Source organism: Sesamum indicum, linkage group LG4, assembly GCF_026168435.1.
Source record: "Sesamum indicum cultivar Baizhima isolate 11 linkage group LG4, ASM2616843v1, whole genome shotgun sequence".
NCBI classification, from domain to species: Eukaryota; Viridiplantae; Streptophyta; class Magnoliopsida; order Lamiales; family Pedaliaceae; genus Sesamum; species Sesamum indicum.
This window is the reverse complement of record NC_142660.1, coordinates 14824489-14841870: the sequence shown is the minus strand read 5'-3', so window position 1 is coordinate 14841870 and position 17382 is coordinate 14824489. Positions and strand designations below refer to the sequence as shown.

General features: G+C 32.0%; 3 protein-coding genes across 5 annotated transcripts; all 3 read left to right on the top strand.

Annotated features, from left to right (window-relative positions):
* The first annotated feature begins 2240 nt into the window (after positions 1–2240).
* LOC105160968 (RING-H2 finger protein ATL74) lies at positions 2241–3781 on the top strand. The gene has a single exon (XM_011078514.3). The coding sequence runs from the start codon at positions 3013–3015 to the stop codon at positions 3529–3531; it is 519 nt and encodes a 172-aa protein (XP_011076816.2). The 5' UTR covers positions 2241–3012; the 3' UTR covers positions 3532–3781.
* A 5918-nt stretch (positions 3782–9699) lies between these two features.
* Positions 9700–10780, top strand: LOC148788502 (uncharacterized). The gene has a single exon (XM_088879456.1). The coding sequence runs from the start codon at positions 9968–9970 to the stop codon at positions 10655–10657; it is 690 nt and encodes a 229-aa protein (XP_088735582.1). The 5' UTR covers positions 9700–9967; the 3' UTR covers positions 10658–10780.
* A 2532-nt stretch (positions 10781–13312) lies between these two features.
* LOC105160796 (uncharacterized) lies at positions 13313–17320 on the top strand. Of its 3 annotated transcripts, none has more exons than XM_011078284.3 (8): positions 13313–13457; positions 13611–13759; positions 13884–13974; positions 14419–15435; positions 15739–15801; positions 15881–16101; positions 16546–16658; positions 16935–17320. In XM_011078284.3, exons 2-8 carry the CDS (start codon positions 13700–13702, stop codon positions 17044–17046), a joined length of 1677 nt encoding a protein of 558 aa, XP_011076586.1. In that variant the 5' UTR covers positions 13313–13457; positions 13611–13699; the 3' UTR covers positions 17047–17320. The 3 variants fall into 3 exon arrangements, with proteins under 3 accessions (XP_011076586.1, XP_088735532.1, XP_020548835.1); XM_020693176.2 differs by having other exon boundaries at positions 13360–13457; positions 13595–13759; XM_088879406.1 differs by having other exon boundaries at positions 13359–13759.
* Positions 17321–17382: the final 62 nt, after the last annotated feature.

Here is a 17382-nt window from a genome sequence, read left to right as displayed (position 1 = left end):
TTTGGCTCAAAATTACAAATTAAAGTAAGTTTAAGAAATCATAAATTAATATCAAAAGGTCGTGAGTACCAATTCTACGCCTGTAGATTTTAGTTTACTTCTATAGTAGTAGGTGCATGTTGTTTCTTTGTTCCAACCTGAAATAGTTGACTGATTTAGAAATATTGTTGTACTGCACACTGAATATTGAAATAATATATTATTTGTTTTAAAAATATTGCTATATTTAAAAAAAATCATAAATTACTTATAAAAATACTTAAATATTATTCAACAACATAATTCTCACGTCGATAAAAAATCACACACACAAAAGCCATAGCTTTTGAAGTTATGTGAACAAATGCAAATGATTTCTTTTTATCTGTCCAAAACAAATTAACTCTTAGACCAAAAATAAAGTTAAACCCATATAAGTTATTTTCCGATAAATTTCGATTCATTATTTATCGTTCAATAAATTTATATTCAAATACTAATTTACTGTAGTGATATTTTTAAATCAAATAATATATTCAAATGAAACAAGAAAATAAGACAATACTATTAAAAGTAAACTATACACATTCGTGATGTTCGACCCCATAATATTTTTAATTATGAGGAATCAATCTTACCCGTAGCAGTTATCTTTTATGTGATTCTTTACGGATTTTTTTTTTGCTAATAACGTTAAATAAATTACAATAACTCATCTCGATACATAAAAGTAATATATTTATTCAATCAGTACATTAATATAACTAACAATAATAAATAAATTATAATAACACATATGAAATAATATAAATACCCACACATTTAATAAACTTGAAACTCATGAAATCAAATTTGTTTGAAATACATCTTCTTATGCACAATTCCATCACTAATTGGGCAAATGAGTAATCAAGTCTTAATCTTGATTTGATGGGACATAATGAAAAATAAAGACCAAAAGGAATTGCTTCAATCACAACCCACACATGAGTGGAAGTGTGGAAGAAGGATTTGGTGCTCAAGAATAAGCACTTATTTATGTGATTAAGTGGGATCTTAATTTTCAACCATATTCTTAATTCTCAAGCATCCTTTTTTTTTTTTTAATTAAAAAGTTTGAATAATTTCGATTCTGATCATCGTCGCAAACATGTAAGCTCATAAAACTAAGAGGGTGTTTGACCAAACTTATTTGAAAATCGATTTTGTAAAATATTTTTAAAGCTTATAAACTTTTTTTATATAAATAATTTATCAAATATTTTGTAGCATATTATAAATTTTCAAACATCTTATAAGATGTTTTAAAAAAATTATAAACTCACCAAAACACCCTTTAAATGAGATCTTAATTCTCAAGCATCCCTTTTTCTTTTCTCTTTTTTTTTTTTTTTTATAATAGAAATTTGGTTACCGTATGTCCCTGAGATTATAAATTTACATATAAGGTACTTACAAATAGTGGGAATCTTCCATCATATTTGGTAATGCATGCATATTCATATCATGTCATGCTAATACATGTGTTTATTTTGAAAATTTTAAAAAATATAATTAAATTAAATTATAAAAAAAAATGCATAACATATGCAGGTATGGGATCAGAGAATTCTTCTCGAATCAAGTTCGATCAAATCCAACTAATCACAGAGCAAGTGTATGTGATTAGTTATTTTGTTTAAACTTACCATCAATTATAAGACCAAAAGAATAGATTTAAATCGTCATCGCCCCTGCCGTTGCCCGGCTACGCCGTCTCCCTCTTTCCCCATCGCCATCGCCCCCCATCTAAGGGGAAGGGGGGAGGCAGGGCGGGGGTTGCCGGTGGTGGGGGTGATTGGGGAGGGGATGGGTGGGTGGTTTAAATTTGTTTTTTTTAGTAATATATATTATTAATTAATAAGATATGAACTATTGATTTTTTTCATAAATTTAAATTTAATGGCTAAAAGTAATTGATTAGATCTGATGATTTTGGTATAATTAATACAAATACAACGGTTAATAAAATAAGAATAATATATATTAAATAAGGACATAATGGTTATTTTATAAAAAAATTAACGTCATTAGTCATATTTAACGAAGAAATGCGATTGAGTTGAGTTTTTAAAACAAATGTTTTGCCTATTTTTAAATTAGATGGGATTTTTATTGAGTTTTTAAAACACAAGCGAGTTTTATGTAATTGCATAAAATTTTCACCACCATTTGTATTTATATATATATATATATATATATATCATTTATAAATTACACCTCAATACAACCTTTGCGCAGGAGGAAAACATCCCTTTCCCATCGCTACTTGTGTTTGTAAAGTTTCCAAGTGTACTAACATCAAAATCTCACTTTTATTTGGGGTTTCCTCCTTTCTTTACAGTGATTTCAAAGGTTGTCTCTTCAGAATACCAATGTTCAGTTGAAACCCCTCATTGAACCAAATTCTGCTCCTGGTCGCTGTTATTGCAGAAAAGCTGTCGAAACAGAAGTAGCCCTCGAGTCGTAGCAGCATTTTTGGTGAGGTTTTAATGATGTTTGATTCGCTTGTTTGGAGGGGTTAAAGATTTTGGTGTTCTTGAAAGTTTATTTATGCTGTTTGGTACAAGTTTATAATTTCAGGTAGACTGGTCGGAAACTGTTTGAGTGTTTCTCTCTTTTTCCTCCCCCTTTTTCCTGTCCCCCCAAACAGAGCTTTGTAGCAAGCCCACGTTGTAAGAACCAAAAGAATGTTTATGTTCTTTGTGGGTTTCATTTTTTTGTGAAATTTAAGGTTTACAGAGCAGTGTTTACAGCATTTCAAGAATCAAGATTGAAGGAAAAGTCAGGGAGGGAAATAAGACACAGAGTTGTGATAATCAGACAGAAATGAATTCTCTGTTTTCGGTTTCTTTTGTTGTCCGATTTCGATTTTCATCTATGTAGAGGAATTGGGGAAGAAATCTGTACGCAAAGTTCGGAAAAGGCTCACAATTTGAGTAAAACCCTTTATTTGGACCTTCAAGATTGTTAATTTCAAGCCGTCCAACTTCGATGAACTTGTACCACCGGCCGCGTCGCCTGTTCCTGGATGCTCCGCCGCCAAGAAACGGCGGCAGAAGCCACAATGGCTACAGCCGGAATTTCGACACCAACTTGGTGATCATCCTTGCAGCTTTGTTATGTGCTTTAATATGCGTTCTTGGGATAAATTCCATAGTAAGATGCTTTCTGCGGTGCACCGCGAGGATGAGCTCGGTCGACACGGAAGAACTGCGGCCGCGGTTTAGCCGGAAGGGACTAAAGAAGGTGGCGCTCCGCCAGATTCCGGTGGTGGTGTATGGCTCCGGGGAAGGGCCGGTGGCATTCACAGACTGCCCCATATGCCTTGGTGAGTTCTTGGATGGGGAGAAAATAAGGGTGCTGCCTAAATGCCACCATTGTTTTCATGTTAAGTGTGTGGACATTTGGTTGGCTTCTCATTCCTCGTGCCCCACCTGCCGACAGTCTGTGGCGGATCCACCGGAGTCCGGTGATGCTCCGGCTGCTGGCGCTGCTGAGGAGGTGAGCTGATTGCTGGAAAATTCTTAACCAAGACAGGATTTGATCAAACCATATCAATTACAGAACAAAAGAGATATACATTTTCTAAATCATACATCAATTAAATCATAAGCGTATTACATTTGTTATATATTTGATTTAGGTTCGATCAAATTCGATTTGGGTTAGAATTTCCAGCTTACTGCATTGTAAATGTTTTTTTTTTTTATGTTGGTGTGTAAAGGTAAAGGAAATGGAAGGGAAAGAGTGATTAGTTTGATCTTGGATTGTTCATTTTTATTAGGGTTAGATATGTGCAGCATCCAAAATTTGAGAGACATGAAGAAGGATGGATCAAAAGTTAAATTGGTGCTACAAGACAGTGGGTATGTGAATAATCAGCACATATGTCACGTGTATACAGATTACGTTTATCAATTTTATCAATTTCTTAATTAAACAAAAAATACTGAAATTAGCAAACAAACTTGCATAAATTTTCAATTTTACTTCTCATTTAACATTTCTATGTGTATTTCGGTACTTATAAAGAGATAAAATATTACATGAAGATATTAAATGAGAGGTAAAATTAAAATTTTATGTTTTTCTTTTTCTGCTAACGTCAATATTTTTGTATCCAAAACCTTACGAAAGGAAATCAGGTGTAAACAATAAATTTTCGAAAGAGGTATAAGTATAATTTTATAAGTAAAGAAAAATATAATTTTATATTTTCAGATAAAGTTTAAATGTAACTAATCCTATATTATATAAATTACACATAAACCCCCTTAAAAAATGCCCTGTCTTCAATCTTCCACAAGAAGTAAAGATTTTTATGAAAAAAGCTCATGTCTGCACAAAAATAAAAAAATAAAAAATAAGAATAATTTGTCCCTCATCTGTGGTCCTTCGATTTGACTATCCAAAATAACTCGTGATAATATTTTAAAAATTGGAGGAATAAAAATGTATATAATTAAAAAAAGGGGGTTATTATTGCATGCTTTAGCATTCCTTGACCAAGTTTGTTGCGATTGTTACAAGTGGCAATGAAAGCATTAATATAAATTGGGGCCCTGATTGATTTGATTTGGAGGGAGAAGCACATGGGGATGGGATGGATAAGAATAAGAAGCATATCATGTTTGGACACACAGAGAATCAAGACATGCAATGTGCTCCTAAGTCCTACCTAAGCTACCTACAATGGAATCTCACTTCCACTTTACTTTTTTCTTTTTGAAATTTTAACTAGGAATAATAGAGTTTGATTGAGACATGGACCATCATTCTATTCTATGACTTAAATTACGAGCGATTTTTTTTTTTTTTTTCCGAACATGTCCTATATCATGAACATATTTGATTTTTTTTAATCGATCTAACCACCTCTTCGATTTAATGATTCTTCATCTGTCGAGAGAAGTTCATTGGTGTCTTTTTCAACGTCCATACCCAAAGTTTCCTGAAATTATTTGTTGTTTTTCCACTAGACAATTAATAATATTTTCACTGAAGAAACATAATATCTGATATAAGCTCTCTTTTTATAGTGAGTTACGAAAATTTGTAACCACCTCAAACTCTCTCCGTCTCTCTCTCATTTTTTATTATTTTATGAACTGATGATAAAATACAGTGGGTGAACATTCGTCCCGTTAAATGATGATAAGATTGACCCTCTGCCAATCTTAGATTAGCCAAACGTGGCAATGGCATGGCCCACCAACCCTTGAAGGGCATTTTGGTCTTTTGGGGGATGTGATTATTGTGTTTTGGTCATTTAACTCCTAAGCCCAAGGAACAAGGCTGCTGCATACTGGGCTGAAAATTCATTCAAACTAATTGATATTCTATTTCAGATCGAAGTGAAAAAATTCGTTTGGGCCCGACTTCGACTTTCATCCGATTCAATTAAAGCTCGTTTATAAAGGTGTTTGTCTAAATTTATTTTTTTTAAAAAAAATTAAACTCATACATGTTATAAAATATTATAAATAAGTGTTTGAAAAAAATAAAATTATATAATTATAAGAGGTTAGAATGGCAAATTTGTAAATAAATTTGAATTTTTTTTAAGAAATTTTAAAAATAAGTTGATAACTCTTTACTTTTTTTTAAAGCTTTTCAACTTTATAATTTTTTTTCTAAAAAAATTATCAATTATTTTGTAATATTTTATAAACTCTCAAATATTTTATAAAATATATTAAAAAGTTTATAAACTCACCAAAATACCCTCAAAATTTGATTTAATTATTAGTCAAATCAAAGTTAAAAAATATTTTTTATACTCAAAATGTAATTCAAACAATATTAAACTATAATGTGTTCGACTCGATTCTACTTGGTTGCCGCTCTAATTGAAAAGTCACATCCTTTGGGAGGCAGGCTGTGGGCATCCAATGGGCAGTTGCCAAGTCGGTACCGCGATGGACTGGTATCAACCGAGCCCAATCTTGCAAAGCAAAGTTGGCCCGGCATGCATTAATATTTATAAGGTTAAATTATATTTTGTCATTCAAACTATATTTAATTCTATATTTTATTATTTTTTTATATTAATTTTATCATCTCAATTTTGCAAAATGCTCTTTTTTTCATATATGGTTGTTTTCTAGTCAATTTTTTTTTGTTAAAAAAAATCGCATGCACTGCACGTGATATTCTACCCATGCATTACCTTTGAATATCACATGTCCAGCGCATGTGATGTTTTTCAGGCAGAACAACTGATTAAAAAAGCTTATATATAACAAAGTATGAATTTCGTAAAGTTGAGATAATAAGTTGACAAAAAAAAATCGATGATAAAGTGAAAAAACAAACATAGTTCGGGTGATAAACTGTAATTTACTCTACATATTAATGCATATCTATACTAATATGGAAAAAAGAAAAAAAAAGGTCCTCTACATTCACAAATGGCTGTTAGCGACACCGCCACACCGATTTTTAAATATGATAATTATATCTATAATTAGATTATTTTAAAAATTAATTACATGTAATTATTTTTTTTTTACAAAACTGATTCCACATTATTATAACACCAGTACACCAATTCTTTTATTGTGTCGAATTATACCTTAAATTAATTTTTTTTATTTTCTTTTTTGAAATGCATTTTGTTAGTTTTTCTATTTATTTTTATTTATAATATATTTTAAAATATAAAAAATTATTTATTATATGTACATAGAGAGGGCGTACTAAAACTGTTAATCAAAATATAAATAATCTAATTAGTACCAAGTGTCAAGTCATAAGAAAAATATATTTCTAAAATAATAAATAAAATAAAATTATAAATTATTTAGATTTTAATATATAGATAAATAAATAAACAAATAAAACGAGAAGTATGGAGTATTAAAAGTGATATATTTATCCACAATGTCTTAATTTAATATCAATTTTAATTTTCTTCCATAAGTATGAAATCATATGTGTTTTGTGCCCAATTGACATACAACAAGTATTTGTCTTATTTTATATAAATTTATTGAAAATTATTTACAATTTATTTTGTATATATCAATTAAAATAAAATTATTTAAAATTCTTTCTTTTAATTCTTTTGTTCAGATGTAACATAAGTATTTTCTCTACTCGTATAGGGATGCCTTAATTTTTTCTATATATAAAATATAAATTGCATGTTTTAATTCTAATTAAAGATCAACAAACAGTTGATTTCATTATCAATTACAACCCTCTTTAAATATAATTATTCATTTATTTATGCAGAATTACAAATTAAGCTATACAACTATCATATAATATTTTTCAATAAAATTTTTTTACAATTAATTAAAATTTTCAAATATGATTCGGATAAATATTTTTTCAAACGAAAGACTGAAAACTGACGTATCTCTAAAGTTTGATCATTTGACGATCAAATAATACCAAATATGCTAGAAAAGAAAAAAAAAAAAAAAGAAAGAAAGTCATTTCTCGCACAACTTATGAGCCGCGATGCCATAATACTAGATTTTAAAATATCAATTATATCCTTACATATTTTTACCAATGTAATGAGTTATATTTATTTCAAATGATCCATATTTTTTAACTATCATTATACTATTATATTTATTTATCATTTCACTCGTATCACTTACTCTATTTTTAATCATATATCGAAGTTTATTTTAAAATTTTGTATTGTATATATCGATTAAATGCATTGAGAGTACAACGTGTCATGGTGATAAGTATTTAAAAAGAAAAATAAAAAATAAATTTGCTCTTGAAATTTGGATAAATGAGAACCACTAGATAAACCTACAAAAATTCTTCCAACACCCCCCCCCCCCCAAATTTAAAAAAAGAAAAAAATAAATAAATGATATGTGTTCTTAGTGATTGTAAAAGTAATAGTATTATTATCAACACGAGGGTTTTCGTCCATGCATTAAGAAAAATTAGAGTAGAAGGGAAAGAAAGAAGCCAAGTTCAATGAATTTAGATGAAGTGAATGGACATTTATTTTATTTTATTTTTAATAAAATATGATAATTTTATTTAATTCAATATAAAAAAGTGTATTAGCATTTAATTAATTAAGTTGGAGTGATAGAGAAAAGATTAATTAATTTCATGAGCAACTATGACACGCACATATCTATCTATCTATATATATATATTCAAGATCAAGATTTGTAATGATTTCTTTTTTTTTTTTTTTTTTTTGAAAAGATTGGTGAAATGTTGTCCACAAGTTTGTGAATATTTAATATTAAATAAATTAAATATAATTTAATATTTTAATTTAAAGTATAAAAATAATACAAAAACAAAACAAAAATGAAAAAAAGGGCATTTTAACAAAAAACACCTAAAAAAAAAAACAGTTAAAAAATTTTCCCACATGTACAAAAAGTGCGTGTAATGCACCTTCCGTTAATTACTAACGGAATGGGTGTTTGTTGCTCAATTTTACAAAACACAGGGGGACTTTTAACCTATTCTCATAATAGGAGAGGTTTTTTTGCAAACTTTTTAAAACACAGGGGGATTTTATGCATTTTGTCCCTTTTTAAAATATAAGTGTAAGAGTACTCTAGCTAATATTGCTATACCTAATAATCTATATTAAGGTGATGGGTTTTTCGGTGTCTCTTCTATTTTTTATTTGTTATTCTTTTTCAATATTTATTATACTGATTTAATGAGTCATTCGTAATTTTCACAGTTTGAATTAGTTCATACTTACACATGCATGGCTTAATTTTTGAGACAAACATATGACTACTGACAGGATCAACTAGGTATCATCCCTCACTGACTCCATCGCCCGCATGGGACGAGTCCAAGACGGTGACAAATTTGAAGCTAGAAGTGTCAGAAAAGTTACCACAGGGATAACTGGCTTGTGGCAGCCAAGCGGTCATAGCGACGTTGCTTTTTGATCCTTTGATGTCGGCTCTTCCTATCATTGTGAAGCAAAATTCACCAAGTGTTGGATTGTTCACCCACCAACGGGGAACGTGAGCTGGGTTTAGATTGTATAGAAGTTGGAGTCTTATCAAAATTCAGAATATTTTAGAGAAAAGAAAAAACATCATTGAAAATCTCCATAAAATAAAAATTTGCTAGATACAACATCAAATATGTTTCTTAAGTTATTTTTTAATAATAATATACTTTTAATTTGTAAGTTATTTATAAGCATCAAATGTACACTTATTGCTAGTAAGAGATTAAAATACTGTATAAATTTGAATAATTCATCTAATTGGGTGTTTGACAAAGATCATTTTAAAGATAATTTTAAATTTTATAAAATGTAGATCTTATTTTAAAGATAAGTTACCGACACTTTTGGATCATGCATAGAACTTATAATATGTTACAAATTGTAAATTTTTAGTAGTTGTAATTACAAATATTCAATGAAAAAATCTTATATAACCACCCATGAGTACATTATATTATACTAACAAGCTTTAGGAATTGTATCTGTAATTATATAAAAAATAAAATATATTTGCATAATTAAACTAAACTTGCGGGGCGTTTTATCCCACTTTTAAGGTGTTAAATATGTTCCACATTTATGGTTAAATTCATTGTTTAGGAACTGAATAATTCATCCAAAACCAAACACGCTTTCAGAACACATATGTTTCACATGTACTTAAATTCCTCGTTGTATTGGAACTACATGTCCGAATCAACATAGAATTCAAGACCGCAAGAAGTTTCCTACAGCCTTAAAAGAAAAAGATTTCTTCATAAATAGGAGCAGGCAGCCCTTTATTCTGGGACACGCACTCGTCATCCTCAAGATTCGGAATCGTCTGTCTTCTCCTTCACGCGGCGACCATTTTCTCTCCTCTACCTCTCTGATCTGATTTTCCATCCAATTCCCGTCTTCTATTAAGAACCCTAATCCTGAAATTTTTCCCCAATTTTGTGTGAATCGTTTTCCCAATCGCCATCTTTTGTTGAGATGGCGTTAGTTGGGCCTCATTCAGGCGGGCAATCATTGGGCCCCTCATTCCTTGCGAGAAACAAATCTAATCACGTCTTTTCTCCCAACCCAATTCTATCCGTCTCCAAGAAAACCAAGAAAATCCCACAAAGTTACGTATCTGCATCAGCCACTTCATCAGGATCAGCTCTTGTTGTTGGTTCTCCTCCTCCAGGCGAAGTTGTCAAAACGGCTGATTCACACAGCAAAGATGCGTTTTTTCCAGGAAAGATTGATTCTTGGATGCAAGAATCCGTGGTAGACATTGTGAGTAACCTGAAACAAGCACCTTTGCTGGTGAAAATCCATTCAGAAACAGATGGCAGAGTCAAGATCCAGACGGAGAAGGCCATTGCTGGGGACTGGCCTGCTCTGAAGAGTGGATGGAGGCGAGGGGAATCAAGATCCCCAGATGGGCTGATTTTTATTGAGGAATTGGAGAAAAATCCTGATCAAGATCAAGATTTTGGAGAAGGGGTGACAAGGGCTTGGGGCATTGTTGTGCAGGAAAAGGGGGTGGAGTGTGGGCCAACTTGTTATTTACTCAAAACCAACAGGGTGTGTGGTGGGATGGGTTTGGGGTTCTGCACACATTTTTGTCTGATGAAGGTGAATAGTTTTAGGGATAGTGCTTTGAAACAGTTCAATGATTCTTGGTTGTTGCATTGAAGAAGTTTGGGTTGGGAAAGATGTTCCATTTTTCTCAGATTGATTGTAATTTCTTGTGCAGCAAAATACTGATCAAAATTGGATTCATCAATGTTCTATATATAGTGTTTTCATCTGCTCCAAGATAGTTTGTTCATCTGGTTATGGTTTTCTCAAGTCTGTGTTCTTGAATTTGGTTTTGTGCTGTTCGCTAAACTAATCTTCTGATGTGATTCATCACACAAAGCTTCATTCCATGGACATGTTTGGGCTATGCTTGGATTTGTTTTTATTTGTTTTTGGAAGATAAAAAGAGAAAAATAAAGATACAAGTCCGAGATTTTGAGTGTTTTTACGCGTCTAATAGTATATGATGTATAAATACATGTAAAAATACGTATGTTATTATTTTGAATGTAACCCGATAATTTTTACTTTAAAAGTCACGTAATATGAGTAAAATTATTTATTTATTTTAGTAGGTTTGGATTTGGTTAAATTGATGTAGTTATACTATAGTGATTGTATTGATAAGAGGACTACTTTGTGTTTTGTTGTTATTTGATTTCATAATGGTCAATGATTTGATATTAAATTCTGATGTAAATAATATTGTATATTAGTTTCACACACTTGCAAGACGACTATTTTTAGTTTTATTTTTGTATAATAAATTTAGAAAAGTATGTATATATTCTTTGTAATTATACTTTCAAGATTGTATGTCTTATAATGCAATTGCAATATCCAAATCCCTCATTCGTCTAAATATACAATTCTTTTTTGTGTGAAATTAAATGATAATAAATTTCATAAATTATTATTTTTCTGTAATTCTTATATGTTAAAAAACTTAATTTGGATTATATTACCGTTACTAGCATATTCTTTCTTTTGTTAGGGGAAACTAAAACATCTATTGACCCGCAAAATAGATGCTATTGATTATGTATTTTATAAAGACACAAGCAAATACTCGATTAAATTTTTAGATAAATCAAAAAAAAAAAAAACCAAATAAAGAGATTTTCTATAAGTGATGTAGAATTCAAAGGTAGAGTGTAGCCCTCACCTATCCCTTTATCCTTGTTTCAAAATTGTTGGATGGAATTCATTTCAAGCAGCTGTCAATTTTGACCCGGGAAAGTTTCATATTTAAGGATGTCATAATATGTTGTTATTGTGTCCAACTCCTACTACATCATGGTTGAAATCACTTTGTCAAGTGTTTTTCTTCAAATATGCATCCCTCATCTCATTGGTTTTCTTTAATCTTCTTCACTCGTAAACAAATAGCACCCAAGAATTTAAAATTAATCAGAATTATGTAGTTCTTTACAGATAATTTTTGGATAGCCTATAAAACTTAAAAATTAATCAGAAGTATATATGTAATACTCGTTGTGGATAATTATTAATAGGTTTTTTGACTTTGAATCCCAAGCAGCACAGTTGTCCATGAATGACCAATTTCGTGTACTCTATCGCATGTATAATTATGATTGTCGAGCTATGAGCTTTTTTTGTTTTCTTTTTTTGGATCCGATATGCGGTGCCCTTATCTCGCAATGATTTTCTTTAAATGCTTATAAAGTTTAAATGAGAATAAATAAATGTGACAAGATTGTTGGAGTGTGTAATCTGTCTTATATTACATTCAGGCCCCAACGACTGTGTATTCAACTATAAATATTTTTGTGACAAGTGTACCATTATAGTTGATGGGTGATTTTTTATTGTAAATTATAAAATTATTCAAGTAGAAATCAACTTTCCCATACAAGATCGAGAATTAGCCAAACCACTTAAATATTGTGTATTGTGATTACCTTCTTTTCACATTTTCAGCAAACATCACAATTTGACCAAAAAATAAAAAAAGTATTAACCAAAGATAAATAAAGACAATAGAAGGATAAAAATATAGACGAGGTTTTTAAAAAGTTTACAGATAAATATTATAAATTAGAAAAATAAAAACAATGAGTTCGTTGCACGTTAATTTACCTATTTCTTCAAGTTGCAAAATATCAAATAAGAAGAATTACTCGCCAACTCTTTTTTATATATCCATGTATTGAAAAATACTAAGCGTCAAAATGCAAATTTTCAATCAATATGGATAATAACTTTGCAAAAATAAAATAGCCGTAAAACATCAAATACGAAAAAGTTCAAATACATTGATTTTCTTTGCCCCATCACTAAAAAAATTTATGGTAAAAATTTTCAAGAAAGCAACACTTAAAAGTTGGGGAAAACAACAATGGGTTCTTTTAAAATTTATCGTAATTATAAATATTTTTTTATTTTCTGAAAAATTATAAATACTTTATTGAAATTGAAAATACCATTTTATGACAATCTACTATAGGAGATATTTACAACTTTTTAAAAATTAAGAAGCATTTGTAATTATGACAAAATTTCAAATAAGCCCATTGTAATTTCCTCACTTAATAGGTTGACATATATCATGATTCTCCATTCCCAGTCTAGATTTCAAAAGGCCCAAATGATTACAAAATAGAGTAGGAGGACCAAAATGGAAATAGAGGATAGTTGGCGCGGCAAGATTACCTTTGGTCCCCAACTAAACCCTCCACACCATTTGAATTTGAAAACTGAAACACACCCCAAATGAAAAAAAAATAAAAACAAGGACAAAAACATAAATAAAAACAATATTGGACATATACATAAATTCATTTGCATGTGCCCAAAATCGTTCCCCACAGGTTCACTTCACCATAATAAGCGCTTCTCAGCGCGCTCCTTTTCTGGTATTCAAATCTATACTTCACATCTCCAGAGTAGAGAGGTTGGTCCTAACCCTCTTCAATCCCTCTTTCAAAATACGCTCTTGACGAACTTTAATCAAGAATCTTCAATCTTTCTTCTCTTTTTCTTGAGCCCATTATCGTTTGGTAATCTTTTCTCTTGTTTCATTGATTGAAGTTGACGTCTTTTTCAGTTTGAATTTCTGGGTTTTGCTCGGAGAGGATCGGAAGTTAGAATCTTGGATTGAATTGACAGATCTTTTTCAGTATTTCTTGAGGATTGATGGATGGTGAGAGTTGGGCTCAGGGTGAATCTTTAACTGAGCATAGATCTGAACCAAAGGTTGGAATTTTGGGAACGAAGTTTGAATTTTGTTCTATGTGTTGGTTGTTCTTGTTCGGGTTGCTCTTTTTCAGTTTATATGAATAGGGTTCTTTATTTTGATTTGAAAGTTTTGGTGGGACAGAAAAGGGGCATCCTGGAAGTTGAAGAAACATCTGACAGTTCTCACAAAAGAGTGAAAATGCGTGACCTTGAATCAGTTTTCCTCTCTGAAGGTATGGCTTTTGCCCCCTTTTCCTTGAGCTCAGTGTTATATTTGGATTTTGATAGTTTGTATTCTCAATTATTTAATTTGAAGGTTTTTACTTACATTGATGTCGAAGTTATGATTTTCAAGGGCTTGATTTAGACTCTGTATAATCCATCTGGTTTGTGAGTGATGAGTGATGAAATCTTGTATTAAAAAGGATTTCTAAGTTCGGTTTAATTCCTCGAGAAGGTTCTGAATTTATGTAGTTGAAATGAGAAAGCTATTCTTGTTGGGGTAAAATGAATGCATCTGTATTCATTTGTTCTTTGCCTGTTGCTTTTTTTGGTAAGCAGTTTGCTATTTTACTTTGTCAATATTGTCTGCCGCTGTCTGGATTCTTTTGAAAATTAGATTGTGTTAGTTATATCATTAGATAAAGAGAAAAGTGAAAAGATGAATTCTGGTGTAGCTCAAGCAGGACGAGGTGTAAGCAACACAGTGCAACCAGATGCCGACTCTGATTCAAGAACACTTGATCTTAATGAAAATGTTGGTTCTGTTAACTGTACGGTTGGAGATGATGCTCCAGCATGTGAATGTGACAAACTCCGAACCTCTGGGAAGGAAGAGGTTGAACGTGATGATGGTGCTACAAAGGGCAGAAGGTTTGATTTAGATCTAAATGCTGAAGATATTTCGAGTTCAATCAATGACCCCTTCTATCCCTATAAAAATTATGAACATTTGAAGTCGAGGGATGATTCGGAGTGTGGAAGTTCGGTAGGTCCATTGGATGAAAGAGATTCAATGAGAGCTTGGAAAGGGTTGAAACAAAATAATTATATGTCTGCTCTTCATGGAGCTGTGGCGATGCCAGTACCAAAGCCACGTGGGAGGAAGAAATTCAATAATGATATGATGAAGAAGAAGATAGAACTTGCAAAGAAAGAACAGGTTGATAGGTTTGCGAGGGTTGCTGCTCCAAGTGGTTTGCTTAATGGGCTGAATCCTGGAATCATTAACCATGTAAGAAACAGCAAACAGGTTCACTCTATTATAGAAGCACTAGTGAGGTCAGAAAGAAATGAAAACCGACTTTCTGGAAGCAAGAAATGTAATCAAATCAAGAGTGGTCTGCAAGAACTCACTGCAAGGAAGGAATTCGGGGATGTGCATCATTCGGGAACCAATACATCTGGATTCAATCATGGGGATACTTTAATAGGAAGAAGGCACATGAGTGATAATGCTTTGTTTTCTAAGTCAGTTTATCCAAATACTGAGGTCCCGAGAGGGAATGGCGGTTCATGTACAGGGCAGACAAGGACTTTTTCATGGAGGCCTTCAGAATGCAACAGAGAAAATGAGGACGATAAACTTGCTCTAAAGCTCTCGTCATCTGCAAAAGTTGCAACAGGGCATGCTAGCTGTTTGTCGAATGAGGAATCAGCTGACCTTAGCAGTGTTACTTCACTTTCTGTTAAAGGTTGTTTAGTTATTTCCTTCTTTTGGTTTTTGTTACTTGGAACACGGTAGCTTGAAGGGTGGCAAAGACAAAACGTTTTGAGCATGAGCTCATGACACGTTTTATTTTTCACCAAATTGAGCAATTGTTTATATGAATAGATTTTGAAGAGTGATTATTTACTAATAGTTTAAGTGTAATGAAATATCAACACTTTCTTCTAAAATATTACATATTTTTCCACGTTCACATCCTGATGATGACTACGGCAGAATTAACAAGAAGAAACTATTGAAGCTGACATGGATTTTGCTTAATTTTCAGCTGCCAATGTAGCTTCCCAGTGGTTGGAACTTCTGAATCAAGACATAAGAGGACGCCTTGCAGGTAATCCTTTATCTTCTGAATGAACTGAAAGATTAAGGTGTTGAACATGTTTCCAACAGTGATTATTGTTTATTTGCAGCACTAAAACGGAGTAAGAAAAGAGTTCGGGCTGTAATTACCACAGAATTACCCCTCCTAATGTCAAGAGAATTTTCATCTAACCTAGACAAAGAAGCATACACGAAAAAAGGTTCTACCTTTTGCCATCCCGACCAAGCAACTGCTGATGCACATTCTGTTCGATGGAGCACTCTCTTTGCACAGATGGATAAAGCACTGTCTGACGAGGAAAGCCATCTGGTGAGAGATGCTGCTAGTTACACAAAATGCATGTATATTGTGCATCACATGGACATGTTCCTGAGCTCTCTTCTTCCAGCTGGTAGCATGCATTCTCAACTTGCTTAGCTTCATCTCTTACTCGGTGTTGTTATGAATACAATATCCTTTAAATATATATCATTTTTGTCTTATTTCTGCCAGAATGAGTATTTAGGCCATTCTCAGGATTCAGGCCACAAGTATTCAAATGAAGTTTTGCTTCTGTGCCTCCTTATTTGGCGTTCCTTACTTCATTGACCCCACACCTCCCCTAAAATTGTGTGTCTATGAAGCAATTGTTGCAACTTCCACATTCCACATTTTCGTCACCCTCCCCACCATCAAAATTTTCATTTTCTTGATCGACTACTTTGTCACTAACTAATATATAGCTGACCGCACTTCTATCTTTGATATTATCAGGAAAGTTGGCTGAACCAAGTGAAAGAAATGCAGCTGCATTGTGAAAAGGGCCTGTATAAGAATTCGTTGTCTCATGCTCCACTGCAGACAGGTCCAACAGGAGACGACAACAGGTAAAATGTTAATGTCATATCGACACCTGAAGCATCATACACCTTATCAACAATAAGTTAAATGTTCTTCATATGCAGCTGTTCAACCTATTTCATTCTCTTACAATTTCATCTACTTGATATTCGAACGACCCTTATAAACAAAGCCACATGATAAGCTCAGACAAATTTTTTCTTGTTTTACATCACTACATATCGATTTCCTTGTTTTATCTGCCCATACGCCTATGATTTATACAATCTTGTGATCATTGAATGACGTGCATTGTAATGCAGATCAGGAGAAGCCGATAACTCGGAGAACGATTTAGCCATTCGGTCCGCTGCTGCTTCGATATATTCAACTTGCAACTTCTTGTTGTCAATGGAAAATCTACCATGTTGCTGATCTTATCCCAATAGCCACTGTTTCTTGACTGTGAGTGAGATTGATATTCGATCCTCGTCGAGTTCTTGTAGCATACGGGTACTGTTTCTTTAAGTTATGGCCTAAGTTGTGACTAGGTAATCTCTTCAACAGAATCTTTTTTCCAAGTAACTTTCGAATTTTATTACAGTTTAACGTTAGAAGTTGAAACAATTTAACCATTTCCTGAGAACAGTGTACTTTTGTTGTGTACTATCTAATGAGAATCAACAATTGAATTCCATTCTTCACTTTATCTTTTGCTCCCTTTTTTTTTTTTGAATAATTTTCTTGTTAATAATTCAAGATTTTGTGATA

Excerpts from the sequence above, each read along its gene's own strand:
- LOC105160968 (XM_011078514.3), top strand. The coding sequence starts at position 3,013 with ATGAACTTGTACCACCGGCCGCGTCGCCTGTTCCTGGATGCTCCGCCG.
- LOC148788502 (XM_088879456.1), top strand. The coding sequence starts at position 9,968 with ATGGCGTTAGTTGGGCCTCATTCAGGCGGGCAATCATTGGGCCCCTCA.
- LOC105160796 (XM_011078284.3), top strand. The coding sequence starts at position 13,700 with ATGGATGGTGAGAGTTGGGCTCAGGGTGAATCTTTAACTGAGCATAGA. Across the intron at positions 15,802-15,880 it reads CATAAGAGGACGCCTTGCAG|CACTAAAACGGAGTAAGAAA; the intron begins GTAATCCTTTAT and ends GTTTATTTGCAG. Across the intron at positions 16,659-16,934 it reads CCAACAGGAGACGACAACAG|ATCAGGAGAAGCCGATAACT; the intron begins GTAAAATGTTAA and ends ATTGTAATGCAG.